General features: G+C 36.5%; 1 protein-coding gene across 6 annotated transcripts in view; it reads left to right on the forward strand.

Moving 5' to 3' along the window:
• SWT1 (SWT1 RNA endoribonuclease homolog) overlaps window positions 1–21,676 on the forward strand; it is a 37,287-nt gene that overhangs the window by 2,704 nt on the left and 12,907 nt on the right. For 4 of the 6 annotated variants that reach the window (XR_010611477.1, XM_065674220.1, XM_065674216.1 and 1 more), the window contains exons 3-16: window positions 1,834–1,892; window positions 3,662–4,409; window positions 5,664–5,771; window positions 5,901–5,957; window positions 6,554–6,683; window positions 6,801–6,902; window positions 9,564–9,752; window positions 10,323–10,416; window positions 11,676–11,812; window positions 12,646–12,797; window positions 14,037–14,175; window positions 15,233–15,378; window positions 16,758–16,966; window positions 18,607–18,735. Coding sequence is in view for 5 of the 6 variants with exons in the window: in XM_065674220.1 (XP_065530292.1) it covers window positions 1,834–1,892; window positions 3,662–4,409; window positions 5,664–5,771; window positions 5,901–5,957; window positions 6,554–6,683; window positions 6,801–6,902; window positions 9,564–9,752; window positions 10,323–10,416; window positions 11,676–11,812; window positions 12,646–12,797; window positions 14,037–14,175; window positions 15,233–15,378; window positions 16,758–16,966; window positions 18,607–18,735 (2,399 nt within the window). In the remaining variant the exon portion in view is untranslated. The remainder of the gene's footprint in view (window positions 1–1,833; window positions 1,893–3,661; window positions 4,410–5,663; window positions 5,772–5,900; window positions 5,958–6,553; window positions 6,684–6,800; window positions 6,903–9,563; window positions 9,753–10,322; window positions 10,417–11,675; window positions 11,813–12,645; window positions 12,798–14,036; window positions 14,176–15,232; window positions 15,379–16,757; window positions 16,967–18,606; window positions 18,736–21,676) is intronic. The other 2 variants (XM_065674218.1, XM_065674219.1) reach the window with 2 other exon arrangements.

Genomic DNA, 21,676 nt, shown 5'->3' on the forward strand with positions numbered 1-21,676 from the left:
TATGTGCCGAAGTACACACAAATGTACCAAGTCGTCTGATCTGGTGTCCCTTTGTAATTGTCTGTTATTATATTTTTTTCTGTTGTATTGGTCATGAGTGTATAGTTCATTGATTGCCAGTTCACTGAGTTGTTATAAACCAATAAACCCCTTAGATGTCTTTTGATGATAATCAAGTTGAACAGGTCTTCCTGCAGCAAGTTGCATGGATATGATTCTCAGTGGCAGTAGCCTTTAACAGCCTCCATTGGTTTTGCTGCTGTCACAACTCCAGGACCAACCGCAGGCGGAAGCTCTCAAAATTTTATTAATTCATCAGGATTCCAATGATTTCTGCAACTCTTTTATTTTCATGAAGTGCTTTCTAATGTGAAAGTAAAATAGCTAAGGTCTCATAGGTCTTTTATGGACTTCCCTAAGCAGGAAAATCTCTGCAGCAGTGACCTGATGGCCTTACTGGGTCAGCATGACCCAATTGAAGGAGTAATTACTTGCTAAAGGATGTGCTGCCTGGAGCTTCCTTATCTGAAGTAGTCCAGTACTGTCCTTTGTAATCTCCTGCACCCAGCTCTAGTTTGGGGAAAACAAAGTCATATAACCCTGTCTCAACCTGGTCGGAAGACATATGTGACTCAGACCTGGTCAGAGTCAATATATTTGGTTGGAATTAAGGCACAAATGAGGCCAGGTGCTGAAACTCTTCAACAGACTAGAGAGAGAGTGACCCCTCTCCTTTTATGTTCATGTTCTTTGTGGTGTTACTCCTCAAGGGCCCATGGGTGGTTGTTGTCCCTTATATTGTGGTGTCGCCTATTTGACCCTGTCATTTAGGTCAGCATTTTTTACAGTCCTGTGGAGACTCATCAGTTTCAAACAAGTGGGTCAGAATGATCCTGCTGACGCAGTAGTGAAAGCTAACATCCTTGTTTGCTTCGTTTATGATAATTCTTGCAAGGCCTCCTATGGTTGAATGCAAATGGTATCTGAGACAAACTCAATTTTAGCAGTGTTTGAGAGAAACTCGCTTAAGCAGTGTTTGAGACAAGCTTGGTTTTCAGGCTTTCACAAACCCAAAGGTGTGTAAAAAAAAAAAAAAAAAAAAAAAAAAAATTAACTGCCCTGTTTGGCAGAATTCATATTGGCAGGGTCTGTCATTTTGCTACTTTCTGTTCTCTCCTATAGCTGCAATAATAAACTGCTTTCTGTTCTGAGCTGATCAAAGTTGCCTTCCAGTTATTCCACAACATGCATGTGACAGCTTGCGATGTAGATATGCCAAGCAGTGATATGACTGCTTTCTAAATAAGGGTTGTTCAGATTCTTTGTTTGGGGACTATCTTAATTCTTAACCAGGTCTATGTAACTGCAGTTTCACATTGTTCCACCTTATTAATAGATCTGATGAAAATTAGTAATGCATATCTTCTGCACAAAAACCTCCTGTAGAAGGATCCTCTTTGGCCTTACCTAGTAGGTAGCTGGAAGCAGTCTTCGGGTCACTTTCTTTGTCACTAAGAATTTTTGTAAATATACAAAAATGTATATTTACATATTAATATACTTGTATATGAAGCACATGAATCCTAAATGTGTTTTATTTGAGCTTTCTCTGTTTATACCCCATGACTGTGCGACACATTCACTTTTTCCCCTTGTGTTCTTAAATAGAAGAAAATCTAAATACTAAATTATAGCAGGGTATGTGGTTGCCTTTTTCAAGGTTAACTTGTTCAAATCAAACAATCTAGCATGAAGTAATAGCTTGTTGAATCTTATGAAGCTTTTTTTAACTGTAGTTTCCTCTATAAGCACTTGGATTTTTCCTTCTTTCAGAACATTGAAGAAATAAGATCTTATAACCGTACTATGAAAGGAGAGACAGAATTTCAGAGGTAATTTATTGGTGTCATTAAGTGGAACTGCCTAAAGAAGTCTGTTCTTGGTTTATTTTTTTAAGACTGAATTTGAGAGTTTTGTTTTACTTTTTCACCAAATAAAATATGGTATTTTAGCTGATAAAATGGTGTTGGTGTTGCATTAATGAGGGGATCCTGTTTAAGCTGGGCAGTTTGGGAGGGTTTAGAATTACGTTTTCTTAACTCTTACTTGAAAAAAAATTACTTTTTTTAACTTGTAGGTGTAGTATGCTACTACACTTCAGATGAGGTAGAAATTTTATCCTTCCAATACTGCTGTCATAAAAGTATCTTTTTTTCCTTTGTCTTGAGTACTACCTTGTTGGTCTATTGCGTATTACATGTGTTTTGTTAGCAAAGGAGGCTCCAGTGAAGTCTGGTGGGTAGTTCTGCAGTGAGCTTAATACCTTTACTAGATTCTGGTATTTCTGAAACCATTGATTTCTCCTGGTGCTTGGACTAAGTGATTCCAAGGCAAAGAAAGTAATGTTTCACCTTGAGTATAGCAAATACAGTGTTTGAAAACTACTTTGTATAAAGCGAGAATGTTCTCATGAATCCTCAGATTGGCAAATAGCATATTATCCAAGCAAGATACTGCCTGGCTTATAGCCAGATAATCAGAATCATAGAATGGTTAGTGTTGGAAAGGACCTTAAGGTCATGTAGTTCCAACCCCCCCTGCCATGAGCCAGGGACACTTCACTCTAGACCAGGTCACCCAAGGCTCTATCTAGTCTGGCCTTGAGCACGGGCTATGGGTTGTTTCTTAATCATAATAAAATCCTGCTGCAGCTTTTCTGTTTAACTGGAGTTGTAAATTGCAGGATATTTAGCTGCATGTACACATGCTGTTAAACATGTTTGTTAGTACAGTATAATGTAACCATGAAACAGTAGCTATGTTCATGCCAGAACTCTGTCCAGTACTCTATCCTAATAGTGGCCAGTATGGCTTGTATAGGGAGGAATATATGAAACAAGACAAGTAGAATTTTTTTTTTCCTGTTTTATACTCTTCCAGCTTCTAAGAACCAGGTAAGGATCTCCTAAGTCTGAAATTGTAATGGCAATGTGTGCATTTAAGTTACCTGTCCTACATGAGTTTGTCAAATGGCCTTTACCTCCCCAACAGTTTTGACAACGCTGTTATAGAGCAGGGTAGAAACTTTCTTTGGATTATTTTAAACCTAGCGTATAGATTTATTAATTTTTTTCTGCTCTTATAAGAAAGTTTCTAATTCGGTTTTCATATTCACTATTTCTGTAAAATTGTCCCTGTCAATTATTCCTTTACCTGGTTCTCCAGTCTGTCTATTCTGCACTGTTTGAAAGCTGTGCAGTGTTTGATGCTGGCAACCAAGCTGAACTGCTGCGCACTTGAATTTTAGGGTGATGCACATCACATCATTAAACTGCTGTTAAAAATTATCTGTGTGATGAAACTAGTCTTTGAAGGTCATCTTAAACTAATAGATAGTGAATACAGAAAAAGGTTTTTCTCAATTTGATAAGCTAAAATAGCTGTCCAGCTAGGAAAACAATGTAAATACAAAAAATGGTGTGTCAGACAGCACAGGTATTGCTGCAAGTTCGTATTTAAGAATGTACCGAACCAGTACTCATAAATACTTAGCTGTGACTGCCTAAATCAAATGCAGACTTTTTTTTTGTTTTTGCTTTGTTTGTTTATTCTTGCATTAACTGAGCTAGATTGCATTTCTTTTCTCATGATGTTTCTATAGATTCAAAACAGAGAAAGATGGGCAAGAGGAGAAGCAAGACCGAAGTTCTAATAATTCTCATGGCACTGATGGAAAATCCAGAGGAAAATCTTCAAATAGAAACAAAACCACAGACAATTATTTAATCCAAACTGAAAAGCGAAAGAAAGTAGTTATTGAATTTAAAGCCAGAGAAATTAAACGTGGAAAAAGTACACGCACTCCTGATGTAGTGACTACTAGCAAGGAAAGTTACAACAAAAGTCATCTTGATGGGACAGAAGGAAAAAGATTTTGTAGCTTTGCAGTTCAGAGGAGCAAGGCACTGAAGAAAAAGACAGAGAAGGCTGAACTTTGTAAACTAAAGTTAAAAGGGGAACAAACTATGTTGGAAAAAATTAGGTCATCTGTCCATGATTCACATGTACCACGTAAAAAGGCAGATGGAAAAAAATTGAGTGAGGACGTCAGAAATTCAAAAAAGCACTCTGACACCTCTACGCGGACTGTGCATGAGAATAGGTCTTTCACTAAGAGGCCAAATATGTTATCTAGTACTTGGGAAGAAGAGTATGAAGATGAATGTAAAGAGTTTTCTAAGAAAAAACAGCATGTGAGTAAACATACACCCTCGCACTATTCGACTGAAATGCTACAACGATGGGACTCTTGTAAACAGAAGAAACAGGATGCCAATTCTGATAAAGCTGCTGGTAATACAGAGAAAGAAAAAAGGGACTTTGAAGCCACATCATTATGTTTTAAGCAGGTAATGAGAACCCAATTCTTGTTTCAGGCTAGTTTCTGAAGGACAGGTATATTTTTATCTAAGCAGACTGTCTTACAGATTTTGAAAAGGATTTCATAGCTAACTAGATGGATCTTTCTGATCCCAATTTAAACCATGTTTCTCTGCTAAATGGTTAAACGAACTAGAATAAAGATCTTGCATATTAGGATAGTATCTGCACATGCGCTTTCATAGTGTTGCTGCTAAGGGATGTGAAATACTTCCATTTCAGTTTAACTGAATTTTGGGGGGGCTGACATGGTTGTATCATTTTTTTGAGTGAATAAACTGAACCAATGAAAACCTGCCTGCTAAACAGGTGCTCATTGCTGACAAAGTGATGCCAGGAGAATTTCTTGTAGGTCTAGGACTAAATTTGTATGTTTCCTGCAGAACTTCATGTTTGGCTGTGATTGATTTATTTCTGAGTTCTAGCTTGTGTTTGACTCTGGACCTTAAATATATCTTGAGCATGGTTACTTTTTGTTGTTCTTGATTTCAGTTCACGTTGAAGTAGCATGATCATTTTGTGCATACACAAAGATAGTAATGACATACAGAATAATGGAATCGTTGAGGTTGGAAGGCTCCTCTGGAGATCATCTAGTTCAGCCCCCTTGCTGAAGCAGGGTCTTTTAGGGCAGGTTGCCAGCACTGTCCTGTCAGGCTTTGAGTATCTCTAAGGATGGAGACTCCACAACCTCCCTGAGAAGCTTGTTTAAGCACTTTTACTGAAATAAATGGAGGTTTTAATGCTCAGATGGAATTCGCTGTGTTTCGGTTTGTGCCCATTGCCTCTTCTCCTGGCACTGGGCACTGCTAAGGGTCTACATCCTCACATCAGATGTTTATAAACATTGGTAAGACTCTCCCTTTTCTAGGCAAAACAGTACCAGCTCTTTCAGAATCTTGCATGACATGCCTCAGTCCTTTAATCATCTTAGTGACCCGTTGCTTAAATCACTCTTCTAAATCCTTGTCTGTCTTGTATTGCCCAGAGCAAGAATTGTCTTGCCCAGAGCAAGAATAACATAGTAAAAAACCCACAGGAGACTGGAAAAATAGGCTTACAGTGTAATCTACTATATTTATTTGAAAATAAAAGCCGTTTTGAAAGGATGCTGTAGATTCTAAGCCCTTTTGAAAGGATGCTGTAGATGCTTCATCATGGATATTGAAAATATGTTTTATGTTGCCTCTTCAATTCACTTGGGAATATTCATTGTTCTCTAGAGGACTGATAGATGTTCTACTTCCATTCCTACTTGTTTCTTGAATTTTGAAGTCCCATGCACATCTGACACCTACCAAGAAGGTGAGGACACAAAGTCTGTCCAAAAGGTTAGTGCTGTACTTAACTCTGAAGAGCTGTATTTCAAAGCTCTTTGACATAGACATTATTTGTTTTTCAGTCTTCCTTGATGTTTTGTGGTGTTGGTATTTTTTTATTCTTTTTTTTAATTCCTACAGAGCTCTGAGGTCTTTCCACCTCTTCAAGAAAGTCAGATCCCTGAAACAGACCAAGAGGTTAGTAATACTTTAACACTTCTATGTTTCATTAAAAACTCATGGCACTGAGGTTGTATAGCTGGAAAATTCCCTGACCTTTGCTAGTATTTTGCATTGTTGTGTTATGATCTGTACTTCAAAAAATGTGGAGCATTTTTTTCAAATACTAAATGAACTTGCTGAAGTATTGCTCATCAGGAACTTTCAGAGATAGAAGATTGGCTTTCTATTACTCTCTGCAATGTAGGGCCCCAACATAGTTACTTGCATCTATGCCATTTTCTGTCCTTCCTCTTTTCCAACTTGAAAGTTGTATTTTCTAAGAAATGCCAGTAAGGAAACTCTATGAGGCAAAAATGGAAAAACGTTTCAGGGTACTGGGTACAAATGTCATAAACAAATCTTCCTTTGAGGCTGTATTTCGGATATCTTTTGTGGGCTTCTTATAGCAGAGGATATGCCGTAAGTTCTCATGACTTTACATTTGCTGTACCAGTTTCAAATTTTTCATGCTTCATTTTTAGCCAGTGTTAACAGCATTCATGTAAAAGTATCTTTTTGGGAACAATTCATGCAGGATTACTTAAAATTGATGCAGATTGTTTTCATTGTAGATGCAGATAGTGGAAGATTTGCATGTTGCCCGTGTTCAGAAGAGGATGATGCTGCCTGTAGTAGAGACTTGCGGAGAACTTACGAGTATGGAAATAGATCTTCCAGAGCAGGATTTAGATATTTCTGCTGGTATGTCATGGGTTGATGTTCTTTGGCATCTACTTGCAAGTAGCTAATGTTCTGAATAGAGAGTGCACAAATGATCTTTTTTTTTTTTCCTCAACTTTTTTTTTTATTTTTCCCCAGAGACTTTTCCTTCTGGTCTGAACGTACTAGTGGTGATTGACACAAATATAATGATTAGTCACCTTGAGTTTGTCAGATCCCTGAAATGTGAGAATATACCAGGTATGTGAATACATGGTGATCAATGTCATTTTAAGAAAATAGAGATGTTGTAAGAACTTCAGGCTATGTGAAGAAAAACTAACTTGGACTCCTTAAAAAGGTAGCAGGTTTCATACAGAGACAGAAAGTTCACACTTAAGAGGCAGGTTCTGTGAACCCAGATAAGCAGCCTCTCAAGGAAAGTTCAGATGTGAAACTAGAACCTACTATGCCCTAGAAACTAGAACCTACTTATATCTACATACCTATAGAGAATCATGGTCAATGTTCCCATGAACATATGTGAATTCTTAGAGGTAAGTAAATCTTGCCTATTGTAAAAACATATTTTTAAGCATTTGGTCCACTGGTGGTAATCGTGTTTCCTATTTTTTTTTTTTTTAATTTCCTACAAATCTGAGAACATTTAAAATCTGATAAGCAGTCAGCATTTTTATTTTTCGTTTTTATTTTTGTCTTGGTAAACATCACAGAATTCACAAAATGTGTGAGCGATTTCTCAGGAATTCAAATTGCAGACCCTGGCTGTAATGTTGGCTTTAATAGGTTGTGAAGCTTTTAGCAATTTAATGTTAGCAGGATTAGGATCCTGCATGTCAGTTGTTGGTGGACATATTTGGCATCTGTGGTCAATGGCTCAATGTCTGGCTGGAGACAAGTAACGAGTGGTGTCCCTCAGGGATCGGTGTTGGGACCAGTCTTGCTTAACATCTTTGTCAGTGACACGGATAGTGGGATTGAGTGCACCCTCAGCAAGTTTGCCGATGACACTAAGCTGTGTGGTTTGGTTGGTACGCTGTAGAGAAGGAATGCCACCTTGACACGCTTGTGAGGTGGGCTGATGCCAACCTCATGAAGCTTAACTATGCCAAGTGCAAGGTCCTACACCTGGGTTGGAACAATCCCAGGCACAGCTACAGGTTGGGCAGAGAAGAGATTCAGAGCGGCCCTGCAGAGAAGGACTTGGGGGTGCTGGTCAATGAGAAAATGAACATGAGCCGGCAGTGTGCGCTCACAGCCCAGAAAGCCAACCGTATCCTGGGCCGTATCAAAAGGAGCGTGACCTGCAGGTCGAAGGAGGTAATCCTGCCCCTCTACTCTGCTCTTGTGAGACCTCACTTGGAGTATTGTGTGCAGTTCTGGTGTCCTCAACATAAAAAGGACATGGAACTGTTGGAACAAGTCCAGAGGAGGGCCACGAGGATGATCAGGGGACTGGAGCACCTCCCGTATGAAGATAGGCTGAGAAAGTTGGGGCTGTTCAGCCTGGAGAAGAGAAGGCTCTGTGGAGACCTCCTAGCAGCCTTCCAGTATCTGCAGGGGGCCTATAGGTATGCTGGGGATGGACTCTTCCTCAGGGACTGTAGTGATAGGAGAAGGGATAATGGGTTCAAACTTAAACAGGGGAAGTTTAGGTTGGATATAAGGAAGAAATTCTTTCTTGTAAGGGTGGTGAGGCACGGGAATGAGTTGCCCAGGGAGGTTGTGAATACTCTGTCCCTGGCAGTGTTCAAGGCCAGGTTGGATGAAGCCTTGTGTGGGATGGTTTAGTGTGAGGTGTCCCTGCCCATGGCAAGGGGGTTGGAACTAGATGATCTTGAGGTCCTTTCCCACCCTAACTATTCTACAATTCTATTCTATGATTCTATCTATCAGAATATGTAAGGTTCTTCGGTACTTCCAGTTCATGAGTACGCTTATTCTGGCTACCTGGAAAATAATAAGGGCCTGAGTAATTTTCAAGACTCTATCATACTGTATTTCTCTTTCCCATATTAGGAAGAGTGTTGCATTGTGTACACTGGAATGCCTTTTTCAGACTATTGCAGCTCCCAATTTCTGGTCCTGCACCAGACCTGTTAAACTCAGAAGGCTGCTGATTCCTGACCTTTCTATTACAAAGCAGAAGGATGCTAACGTATTTTTTTAAGATGGCATTCTTATTGTGAATGAGAAGGAAAACAGTTTTTGTCCTGAATGGACCAATAGAACAGTCATTAAATTTCTCATACACTGTGTATTTCATATATAATGGTTTTAAAATTCAGACCATACTTACATACAAATGCGGCCATGGTCAAATATTCATACTGCCTGTTCCTGTCTTAGGAATGCTGGTTGGCAAACTAGAAAAAACTGTTGCTCCTTTTATTTGATGATTGTTTTGGCACATTGACTGTCATGGTCATTCAGGTATTTTGAGCCTGTTACTTCAGCTGCTGTCACCTTGTGTTACCATTTTACAGCTAATTTGTGACAAGGTGATAATTGCTCCAAATATGCTGTATAATATTGCTACATACTGTTGTTAAAGCAGTCTGTTGATTAAAATCACGTCTTCCTTTTGTTTGCCTAATATTATAATTTTTACATGTAACCAATGTAGTACCAGTTTGAGGTTAAATTAGAAAGAGGGAACCTGGCTTATCTTAGTTAATTTTTTTAATGCTAAATACATGGGCATGGAATATGAAAACTACTGGCCAAAACAGTGTGAACTTGCGTAAATACAGTGTTTGAACTAAAAATTGTCTGATAATCTGTAGTAATTTGAGTGGCTCTTTAAAATGTATTTGTTTTTTGGTTGTATTCTCTCTCTATTCTCTCTCTCTTCCTTTTTTTTTTTTTTTTTTTTTTAACTTTTTCTTTTTTTACTTCCAGGTGTTGGCAGACTTGCATTAATAATTCCCTGGGTTGTTCTACAAGAGCTGGACAACTTGAAGAAGGGGAAAATGCTGCAGCATGTTCGGGACAAAGCTATCCCTGCAGTCCAGTTCATCTACATGTGTCTCAAAAATCAAGATTCAAAATTGTGGGGACAATCCATGCAACTTGCTTCTCAAAAAATATGTAATATATGTGCAATCAATTTGTTTTGGGTACTTAATCGTTGCAGTTCACTTGGTGTGAACCTTAGCACTAAATTTGAGTTTAATACAGTCTTCACTCTGCAGTTTGCTAACTAAAATTAGGGAGTAGCTTACAGAAGCCTTCAGAGCATATTCAGGGCTGTAGCTTGCAAATACCTTATTCACATTAGTGCTTTGTTCATTATTGGTTTATTAGTTGTTTCTCACTTCTAGCTATATCTGTTGGTTACTAGGGGATTACTTAATGATAATTCATCTAATTACTGTTACCTATGAGCTAAGGATATGTTGTGTGCTTTTGCTTGACTTGGTCATCACAAAATGTAACATACTTAAATTACATGTGGCTCACATGACCTTTTCTGGCAAAACGTAGCATTTTTGAGTGGAGTAGTACCTAATATTTCAAAGCTTAGATTTGTGTTTAGATTACACTTCTCTGTCATTGTTTGGGGACTATTAAATTTATAAACAGCACCATGACACACTGAAGAATTTCTTGTGTTGATTTACTCCGGAACATTCAGCTCATTTTTGACTAAATTTGCAGATGGCCTGAGTGATGAAAACAACGATGATCGTGTTTTACAATGTTGTCTGCAGTATCAGAACCTCTTTCCTCAAGCTATTGTCATACTCTGCACGTGAGTTCTGTGTGGTTTTAGGTCTCTTATAAGGTGGAAGCTAGTCTCAAATACACTATTTTCAAATAATATCTTAAAATGAAGAGCTGTTTCTAAAGTAAGCTTTTTGAAGAGCAGTCACCCTCTTTAAAGCTGGAGTAGAAGGATATAATACAAAAAAAATATTGTAGACTTAATCAGCTGCTCGTGCTTGAAGCCTGAAGTAGAATTAAGTTTATTCAGTATTCAGTTTTAAATCTTTGTAAAGCATAGCTTTCTCAGATTTTATTCCAATTTCTCATAAAAATACTACTGGAGTTATAAAATAAGAAAAAAGTATTTCTGTTAATGATTGAAATTCAGTTAGATACTTTGTTCCTGCTCACCTGTTTAGGAACAGTGATAACCATTGTCAGGGGTTAATCTTAGAAAGAGGGAAGATGGCTTCTGTTTTTGTTTTGTGAGGATAACAGTTGACTTATGAGTACTGATTATCAATTTTATACAAGTCACATCAAGCTAGTTTTTAAAGGGCTAATACTCTCTTGGCAGGTACTGTAAAGAGCTTGCTTTGGTTCTTGCTAGAACCATTTCCTGCATAGTTTGAGTAAATAGGATTAAGACACTGCATCAGTTTAAGTTGACATGTGGATCAGGTTGTTGGTGAAAATACTATCTCAGTCCCAGTACTGGTAGGGCTGTTGATAATGATTTAGGTTTCTCTGAGTAAAGACAGAGAGGTGACTTCAGATGTGCTTTTCATCTGAAAATACATTTTATCAGTATAAGCAGTGGGAATTTTTGGGAAAGTACTAGGATCCAACTTTGTACTGCATCTTTGTAATAGTACTGCTGGAGCAGCATATACTTCAGAGTGGCATCTGGAACAACGATTCAACCAGTAGAACAGTAAAAAATAGTGTTGAAAATGAGAATTTAATGTAGCAATTGTAGAAGATATTACTGTCTTAGAATTATTGCCTTGTTTGCATTCAAAGATTATAGCAACTTGGCATCATTGCTGTAGTATTTCTAGGTGTTTTTTTCTTAAAGCAGTATGAAGCTGGAAACATTTTTCAGTATTCTTTTTTTTTTTTTCTCAGAATAGATGCCTCAGTTAATTTTCTGGTTGTATTTTTTTAACTGCTTCTAATTGCTTGAGAAAGAAAGCTTTGTATATAATGAAGCTCACAAAGTAAGCTTACCAAAGACGATCTTTTCAGTGTGCTTCTTTTAATGTAGCCTCATAGTTATGTCAGCAATTAATTCTCTTCTCCTAGGGATGATAAAAATTTATGTAATAAAGCCATTGTGAGTGAGGTCAAGGCATTCTGCAAAGCAGATTTGGTTACTGTTCTACAGAATCTGAATGTAAACATGCAGCAGAACTGTTTTGAGTTGCAACAGACAAAATGTGGTAAGTTTGTTTAATGTGAATGTATGCATATGCGGGTTTTTGAGACGCGTAATAATCAGTGCAGATGAGGGAGAATAGTCTCTACTGTAACCAGTTTTTATATGCTTTGAATCTTTGTAATGCCTTTTGCTTGTGGCAAATTTTGGTTTTCAAAGATAAATTGTTTTCTGAAAGTTTGAGAACTTTATTAACACATCTGTTAATACACATGTGTCCATGAACACATGTGTTCTGGGAAATTCAAATAGGATGTACTTTTGGTTCACAGAAAAACCAGCATGAATTTCCTGTATTCATAGTAATTTAAAAGGTATCCTGAACTTTTTAGGTCTGAAGAGAGGTTTTCCCAGCTGAGCAAATTTGGGTCCTATTCTTAGTAGTTATAAAATTCAGTATGCTAAGATCTGTCCTTGTGTGTTGTGGTAATATCTTTACCTTCAACAGCAGAACTTGATTCTTGGGTTGCCTGTTCATTTTTCCAAAGACAGAAATCCAGCTTACAGTATTAAGGAGTGATCTTCATACTCACTGATAACCCCACTGGCTGTATGTAGTCGAAGTTATTTAAGGAAAAAAGAAATGCAGAGTAATGTTACAAATGAATAAAGCTCTTGGGAAATTAATCTTCTTGGTTAGTAGCTTATAATTAAAAATGCCCACAGTACAGGTGGGTATAACTAGAAATACTTGAAACCTAATTAGATGTAGACCACCCGCTTTATAACATAAAGTGTAGTCTGCCTTTATGGGTATAAGTTATTTATGTACTATCAACATAAATTAGATATAGAAACAGTTGCAATAAGTACCTTCTATTATCATTGGCTTGACAGATACAGAATTCAAGAAAACAGGAAGAGGTGATGCTAGTCTTACTGCACAATGGCCAGATATACTTCCAGACCTTGAAAAGAGCTTAGGAGAAGCTTTATCTTGTATTCTGGAGACTGAAATGAAAATCGCATTTGGAAACCTATGGATGGAGGTGTTTTTTTATGTCATCTTACTATATTAAGAGGTTTGAGTGTCCTTGGTATTTTAACTATATTGGTACCCTTACTAAGCCAAACAGTTAAAATTGCCTAGTTCACTAATACCAGTTCAGTGATAGCGAACAGCTCTGTGCTCAGTTTTACTATTTCATTCCGTAACAAGATTACTCTATTTGACCAGTAATGACTGCAGAGTATAATAGTCTTCTAATAATATTGTAATGGAGATGGTGGCTGTTCAGTGTGAATTTTCAGAAATGTTTTTACTAGTTGAATTAAATTTCTATTTTGGTTTTTTTTTAGTATGGCTAAATCACTGCATTGTAAATATGTCCTTCAAGAAGTTATTCCATCACATTTTATATAATATTGAGGCACTGTTGTTTCAGGCACTTCCTCCTTGGAACTTGTATTTTCAGATAACACATAGATAAAATTGTTCACAGCAAAATTGGTTGCAGTGCAGGTACAGAATTACAAGTATGTTAATGAGAACCTCCAAATGCTCTTTCAAAAGTATTCTATTCAAAAATACTTAACTTGAAAGTGCCTTGCAACTACCCATGCTTTTAGATTCCATCTTATAGCTGGTAGGAGTTAGCTAGAAGTTTAAATTTATTGTAGATAAGCCTCTGTGGCTTTCATAAAAAAAATAATTTATGTGGAATGACTGTTGTTCCACAAGGTTGAACTTTGGTTAGATGTTAAGCTTTTAGGCACTTCTGATTATCTTAGTTGAATTCTGTTAGGATCTTTTGAAGCTCTGTTTTCACTTGGTAGTAATAAATTTCAATTTTGTTGCAATATGTGTATATTACTTCATGTATATATAGTCACAGCTAGGAAGAGTGTGTTTTGTTTTTTAATGATACTAGAAAATCAAAGGCATATTTACTGTTCTGGCTTTTGTACACAAATAACACATGAAATCACTTCAAGTGATAACTGGAATATTTGGAGCTTTTGAGGAAAGGGGAACCCAAAATAATGAAAATGATTGTACACTAAATGCTTCTACATGAGCATCACTGTTTAATCCATGCTGCTGCTGAATCAAATCTTTTCTAATAATAAACTTGTTAAATTTGAATATAGCATATTTCTGAGGAATCATTGAAATTCTACAGCAAGCACAAATCATAATATTATTGAAGAATAGAGCAGCTGTGAAATGTATAGGATTATGTCTGTATGAAAATCAACCTTTGAATCTATAACATATTGTCTTTCAGATACTGTATCTGAAGCCACCATGGACATTAGCAAACTTGCTGAAGTGTTACAGAAAACACTGGGTGGCTGTTTTTGGTTATATTGTGCCAAGGAGTTTGCTTTCAACTATTGAATGTCTGTATAGACACCTTTGTACAGGTAAGAATCTGAGAATGTTGATTGTGAATTTTTAGAAAAGTCACCCTGTTCTGGTTTTAGGAAGTACAGAAGTATGTGTCTTTTCAAAGTATCTACTTCTGTATGTTAAAATAGTAATGTGTTCCATCTTCTATGGCTTTTTTTGTTGTTGTTTTTTTTCAATTTAAGACTGTCCAAATGGAGCCATGCCTTGGGCAGTCTCATCTGCTTTTCTGTTGATCCACAATTTATTCCCTGGATGGGTGACAAAATCCCAACACTGTTTTTGTAGCCTTAAAGGCAGAATTGAATTGAAATTGATGAGCTATTAATTGTATTAAAAAAGAAAAAGAGAGAGCTTATGCCAAGTTCAGGTGTATCCAGGCTCTGGTCCCATATGGTCCAAGTATGACCTGCAAAAATAATAATAATAAAAAAATATCTCTGAAACATTTGTGGGTTTCTTGTTGGCTTTGGTTTGTATGGACATTATCAGGCATGTGAGAATTTATTTCAGAAGTCTCTTATGTACCTGCAAAAATTGGGGATAAACATTTAGTAAATATATATATTAATGGTAACCAAAGTCTCTAAACTATTTTTAAACAGCAAATAATCTTTCTTTCTCCTTTGCCACAATGTTATGTGTGGCAAAATGATCTGCATTTGCCAAATAAATTATGGAGGAGTAACGACTGCTTTAATATGGTAGATGAGAGTAGGGAGCCTTGTTTTCAAAAATAGCCAACAAAAAAAACCCCGGAACAAACCCTTTCATTTATTTAAAGATACCTTTAAGAATTTGCTTTGAACAGACATACCTTTTTAGAGATACTGCTCTTGGGATATGTTCTGCAGAATTATTTCAGGTATGGCAGTTGATCCTGTTGCCAGATCCAGGGATAAATGGTGAAGACTTGATTAAGAAGTGATATGTTTCACATGTTTCTTTTGAGAGTGTTTTATGTAATACTTAAGCTATTTTCAAGGCTTTTTATGTGCTTCAGTTCAGCTATTTGATTATTAAATACGCCTTTTTTTTTTTTATTCACTCCCCATAATAATGTCTAAATACCAGGTAAACCAGTTGACCCTTCAACAGTGTGTATCTTGCTCCAGGAATCCAAAAAATTATTCCATGCTTTCAGTTCAAGGTCAGACTATAATGGTGTACTTCCCCAAGCTTATGCTGAAGTGAATAAGCTATACCAAACACTTACAGAGGTAAGGGGAGCTGTAGTATTTGTTCAGCTAACATCTTCATATTGCTCTGTGTTTGTATTATAAACCTGGCTTAGATTTCTGAATTATTTCCGTAATTTCAATAAATTATTGCAGAAGATGTTGTTTCTACAGTGTTTTTGCTCTAGACTCCAAATCTAACTTTTTAATATAGCAAATATCTGCCTTTATGTATGTTTGGTAGACTTTGTGGTTTGGCTTTTTCCCCTAATATAAATGTGTTAGTATTGGGAGGGTGACTGAAAAACATTATTTAGCTGTTTTCAGGAAAAATATCTTAGTTTTCTATTGCGTTTGTAGCTGACAGAAAAGCACGTTTAAGATTAAAAATGTTCTTTCTAGTTCTGACATTTGTCCAATACTATTATTCCTAGTATATGTTCCTAGTGTGCTATTTCAGCTTTTGTTGTCTTGGTAGCTCCGGTGCTACACATAAAGAGAAGACTTGTTCTATCACGTACTTTGTGATAGTCGGGGGGGGGGGGGGGTGTCCTGACACCTTTTGTGTTCTGAGAAGTATGTCTTTACTTCCAGCTGATCTCTGAGTTGATGTGGAAGAAATTTTGGTGTCTTGGTTTGTGGTTACTGTTAGTTCCATATGTGATGGCATGAAAATAGGATAATGAGCATGGATGACTTGAAATACTCCTCTATGTGGGAAAGAATACGGGTCAGAATATCGTAAGAAGTTCCTTTCAGTTTTGGAGAAAGCTGCAAGGGAAAGGAAGAAGGTGATCAAAGAGATGAAGGATGATCTGGGGAGTCTTGCTTGGCTACTGTGTTGTAACTTCAGTGTGCATTGCAGTCAGTCACTTAATCCACAGTTCTGTGAACTGTGCTGCTATATGAAGCAGGCTTTCTGTCTGCAAACTGGTTTTGTCCTGTGCTTGTCCTGGCAACTATTTGACTTCACAGAGAACTGCTCTTATACAGACTAGGTTTTGCCAGATCTGTTTAACCTGGACAAATTTTCTGAACCAGTTTACCAAATGGTAACATATTGTAAGTACTTCGTGCTGTTGCAGAGGAAAATGTGTGATACAGAGTAGAGTAAGAAGCAGTTCTTGTTTATGCCTGCTTGTCATGCCTGGGAACCTTTGGCATATTGTTTCCCTTTGCTTCAGTTACCTATCTGTATAAATACCAATATATACATATAGAAGAAGGACTTAGTGAAAGACCAAAAGATGCTTTAGATGCAGAGACCATGTCTTCTTGGCATAACTGAAAGATAGTTATGCTGAGAAGAGTTCAGTCTTGCTTTTTCAAGCATTGCTTTAAAGAAGATGTAGAAGTGTTCAAGTTCTCTTAAATTGGGAGCCAAATGCATTCATTATTTATTTGCTAAACTGTTTTATAAGGTGAGGTCAGACAGTGAGCAAGATTTTTCAGAAGACATCATGGTTCTTTCAGAAAATGCTGTATGTGAAAAAATGGAAGCAATGACACCAGATCTACAAAGCTCTGAAGAAAAAAAGTTACATCCAAGCTTTCATACGTCTCAAGAAAGCAGGCACCAGGAAATCTGGTCAGTCCTTGAAGGTGTATGGAATACAATAAACATGTACAGGTATGTTATGCTGGAGAAGTTGAAACTTCTATGTAACCTTAGATAATTTTCAAAAAAGCACGCTTTAGAAACTGCCTTTTTTTTCCCCCTGTTTTAGAGAAGGTGCTGTTAGTAATGTAATTAATCAAAATTGTAAAAATAATAAATAAATCACACATCTTGTCACACAAAGGAATTAGGAGCATGCAAATTGTTATGTGGATACAGCCAGTGATTTGTCTAGTCTACTGCTTTTTTTCTGGACAGTGGCTGAAGTAAGCTGCCTGAGAGAATGGCGTTGAAAACTGTAAGAGCCACAAATGGGATACATCCATGGAAATCTCATCTTTATTGATAAAGAGGCATTCAAGCTCTAAGCTTTTCTTGTGGTTATTTTCTTTCCAAGTTGTGTCGAGGTATAGTAGCTTATGCAAAATACTTTAGTTTTTAAAAAAAAAAAACACTAATCAATTTGAAATACAGTATATTTTCTTGTTAAGCAAAATCTTTCAGTCTATAAAATCCACATGCAGAATCTAGTGATGAATTTCCTTTCTTATATAAACTTGAAATTGCAGGAAATTAAACTCTAGATTATTTACTATGATTTTGGTTATTTTTGAAAAATATGCTTGAAAATCACTGAGATGCCGTACTTTTGGGTACTCTCACAAAATCTGAATAGATACTGTGTTTTCTTTTTGTAGTCTTAATCTGAAATCTTTTTGAAGGAGGGGCTGGGTTCACAGAGGAGCTCTGTTTTTAGTGGTCTGTTACAGACTCTCCTAATAAACAGTGATAGTAACTACCAATACCATTTCTACACTGGCATTTGAATGTACCTTACAGTTGCACCAGCATCTTGGCTTACACCAGTGCAGATAAATCTGAATTGATGTCAGCTTTATATGGTGTTTGGGTAAGCTATGCGGCAGAGAACAGTCTTAATGTGGTCTATTACTGGAATACTAATTGCGAACTTGAAGGTTTTATATAGGCATTGAGGAATAGCTCTTTCAAGTGTACCACTTCATAATGAAAAGGCAACTGAACTGTTGGCTCTTACTACCTGTTAAGGACCATACTGTGAAAAGAGGATAAAAGTTTAGAATCAGAGGTCACTTCACACTCTTCTTGCTTATGTCAAGAAAGTACTACTTACCTTGTACCTGTGGGGATAATTCTTCATGAGTGCACAGAGCTCGTCCTCCCAGTGCAACCATTGCAGGGAAGGTGTCAAGACCATTCCAGTAAATCTGGAAAATGAAGCTGTTTGAAAAACTGATGGAAACTTTGCTGCTTTAACCGAACACTTCTCTTCTAAGAGAGAGAAAGTTAGTTGTGTGCAGGTTGTGCCTGAAGACTTTCATTCTGAAGTGAAGTTTAGTGATAAGTCAAAGGTAAAATACTGTTACAGAATATAGTTGCCAAGGAAAACTTTAAACAGAGAAGTACAGTTGTAGGGTGTGGTCTTTCTGCCATTTATTATAAGAATATTTTAGCTAATGTGGTTTTATTATAGATTTACATTTGACCTTGGGTTTTTTTAATAGCCAAAATACAGTGCATACAGTAGATACTGAGTTTCTCTGTATTTTGATAATTTTTATTAACAGCTTTTCAATGTCTCTTTTTTTTTTTTTTTTTTTTTTAAATATTAGTATTGAAATTTTCCAAAAGTTGGGCCCTGGCACGATAACTGTGACTACAAAGTCTTCATTTGAAGAAGCTCTTTTAGGTCTGCAGAAACTGATGTCAGCTGTGAATGATATTCGTGAAGGAATTAGTAGGTAAGCATTTAAGGTCCTCATAGCAGCTAGTGATAGTAAGAGTCACCTAAAGTCATAAAAGTCACTGAAATCTTTTGATGCCAAACCACAATTTACTATGTGTGGTTACATGACATTCAGGAATAAAAAAAAACAAGGCATAAAAGACCATCCCTGCATCAGTAGCATTATAGCCTGCATTCTAGGTCTGGTTATTTTCTGTACAGTACACTAATAGTGGGATAAATCCTTTCAAAGAGAAATGGTGACGATACCAGAAGACATTTTGTATTTCTTTTTGGTGAAAGCTCTTTACCTCCTGTATTTCCCCTTAAGCAAGAGTTCTGTAAAAGTAAAAATATTGGAAAAATTTATTGTATAAAAGATACACATTATTGGTAAGAGCCATTAGAATATGTGGATCAAAGCTGAACAGGATTCTGTCAAGTGACATTATTTAAAATGGAGAGGCTATTTTCTGTTCCCTGTGATTCCCATGACACTCAATAACATTGATGAAATAGCTTTAAAAATTCCTTTAATACTCTTTAAGATTTTCTTTTGTACGCATAAACTGAAATACATTATTTAGGCATCCAGCAGGATTCTGAGAGTGGAGTAATTTTCCTGCACGGTTGCATTTGGAAATGCCTGCCTCCAGTTTGTTCCGCAGATTTGCAGTAGGTGGCATCGTGGAGCAAGGAATTCAGAGAGACCCTAACATGTCCCCTTCTGGTTTAGTCTTGAGTGTAGATATTTAGCTTAGAGACTTCTGGGTAGGTTTTCCGAAGAGTCAGAAGTCATATTTATGAATCATTGTAGGTTTGTGTATATTACAGAGTATTTAAACAAGTCTGACATTCTCAAAAGGAAGGTTGAGGCTCGTTTTGCCTAAGTTATTCAGCATTTCTAAAACTGAACTTAGAGTATATTTATTTTTCTTGAATTTTGAAAAAATACCTTCCAGTGGCTTATAGTCAGTCTAATGGTATGGTTGCATAAAAGGAAGTATCTGGAGAAAAAGTAGTGAAGAAGTTCTAGCTGGAATATTTGGAGGTAATACAGCTTTTGGTGATAAAGTAAAACTGGTTTTTGTTCTACCTTCTATTCCTTGCTGTCCAGAACAAAGGAGAGAGAAACTGATTTGTGAAAGCTTGGAAGTTACATTGAAAGTGCAACTGCATTCAAAATTCAGATTTCCAGATTGTTAAAAACAGACAAGCAGAATCACACTTTTTGAGATAAATGTGTGTAATAACACCTTCCCTTATTAAAAAAACCCAACAAACCTACATTAGTGGTACTGCCAGTGAAACTACTACAGCAGTTCTTCATGACCAGAGACATGTTTATGACAAATCTGGTCATTGAGCCTCTGTCAGAGACCGTGTTTATGACAAATATAGATAGTAAAAAAAAAAAAAAAAAAATTAAAAAAGCTATTTTGTGGAAGAAGTCATATTAATGGCTTTTTGCATCTTACCCTATTTTTATATTTTTGTCATACTATTATCTTTGCTTCTTCCGTTAACAACACTGGTAGCAGAGTGGTATTTATACTGCAGAATACTGCATGCCGTAAATGTTTTACATTATTTCAGCTCTAAAATGAAGACAATAACTAGTGTGGTTATGAGCTGTGTATAACCAGCCTCCTTCTTCCCTTGGGTAAATATAACTTCTGATTGAAAGGTTTGGGTGCACCCTTAGGGATTTTTATGTGTCCTTATGTTTCCTGCTCAAGTTACTTTTAGATAAGAAATCCTTGTTAACAGAAAAGAAAAAGAAAGTTTAGTCTTTGGTGAATTGATAGCTATTTATAGTTTGTTTTTTTTCATCTGCTGACAGAAATGATTTTTTTTGTTCACAAGCCAACTTTAAAATCACTCACAATTTACAGCATGTATTCTTAGATACAATACTTATAAATATTTGTACTAATACAGCATCAGCTGTATTAAAACTATTCTTTAAGATCTCAGTAGTGCAGGAAAGTATTACTGTACCAGAACTGATCACTAAATTGAATATTTTTGGATTAAATAATTTAAAACCAGTTTTACAGTTGTACTAATTTAAAACCAAAATTCTACAGATGCAGAGAAACTGTTTCCTTTTTGTTTATTCAGGTGATCAGTAAAGGAATTAATATTTTATTTTCATGGTGTCTAGTTAGAGAACTGTCTTCCTTCTCTCAGACTGCCATGGCATTTAGTAATTTCTATCATAAAGTCTAGATTAAGAGCTCTGCTTCCACATGCAGTGTCCTTCTGGAAATAAAATGGAATTTAACTCCTAGTTCAAAAAGTATCAGACTTTCCTATTAGTAGTTGTTTGATTTTTATTTTTTTATTTACTTAGGTGAAACCTGAAATGTCTTGAGCTGCTAAAGGAGAACAGTTGAATTACTTCACATGTAAATTTCAGCCTCAAAGTGCTGGGCTTTGTGCAGTGTCCCATAGTAAACAATTTGCTGTGAATGAGAAACTGACTGTTGGAAATACCACATTGAATCATTATACAACATGGAACATGGTTCCCTCTCCCTTTTCTTAGGGATAGATATGGCTAACAGTGCTACCTACCCATCAGCTATCTTCTGATCCCTGAATAAAATGTGTAACATAATTTGTATAACTTGTGAATTCTGAGCAAGAGGAGGTTTTACACCATCCATGGAGCTTTTTAACCACACAGATTGGCATTGCTGAGAGCAGGATTACGGTTAGATGAGCTGTAAAGCATCTTGTGGAGAAGCATTCCATGTAGAAATGTCCCTACCCAGGTGTCAGCACTGATACAGAAACATCCTCTTAAGTTACTAAGAAATCAACTACTTTACATCAGTAATGGCAGTTTCAGAGCTCATCTTTCTGTAGTATTATATCCTTTAGTTTAATTATCATGTTTGATAAAGTTGAACATGTGTAGTATCTGACAAAAGGTTTTCTCCTAGTTCTAT

Source organism: Lathamus discolor, chromosome 3 (genome assembly GCF_037157495.1).
Source record: "Lathamus discolor isolate bLatDis1 chromosome 3, bLatDis1.hap1, whole genome shotgun sequence".
Classification (NCBI taxonomy): Eukaryota; Metazoa; Chordata; class Aves; order Psittaciformes; family Psittacidae; genus Lathamus; species Lathamus discolor.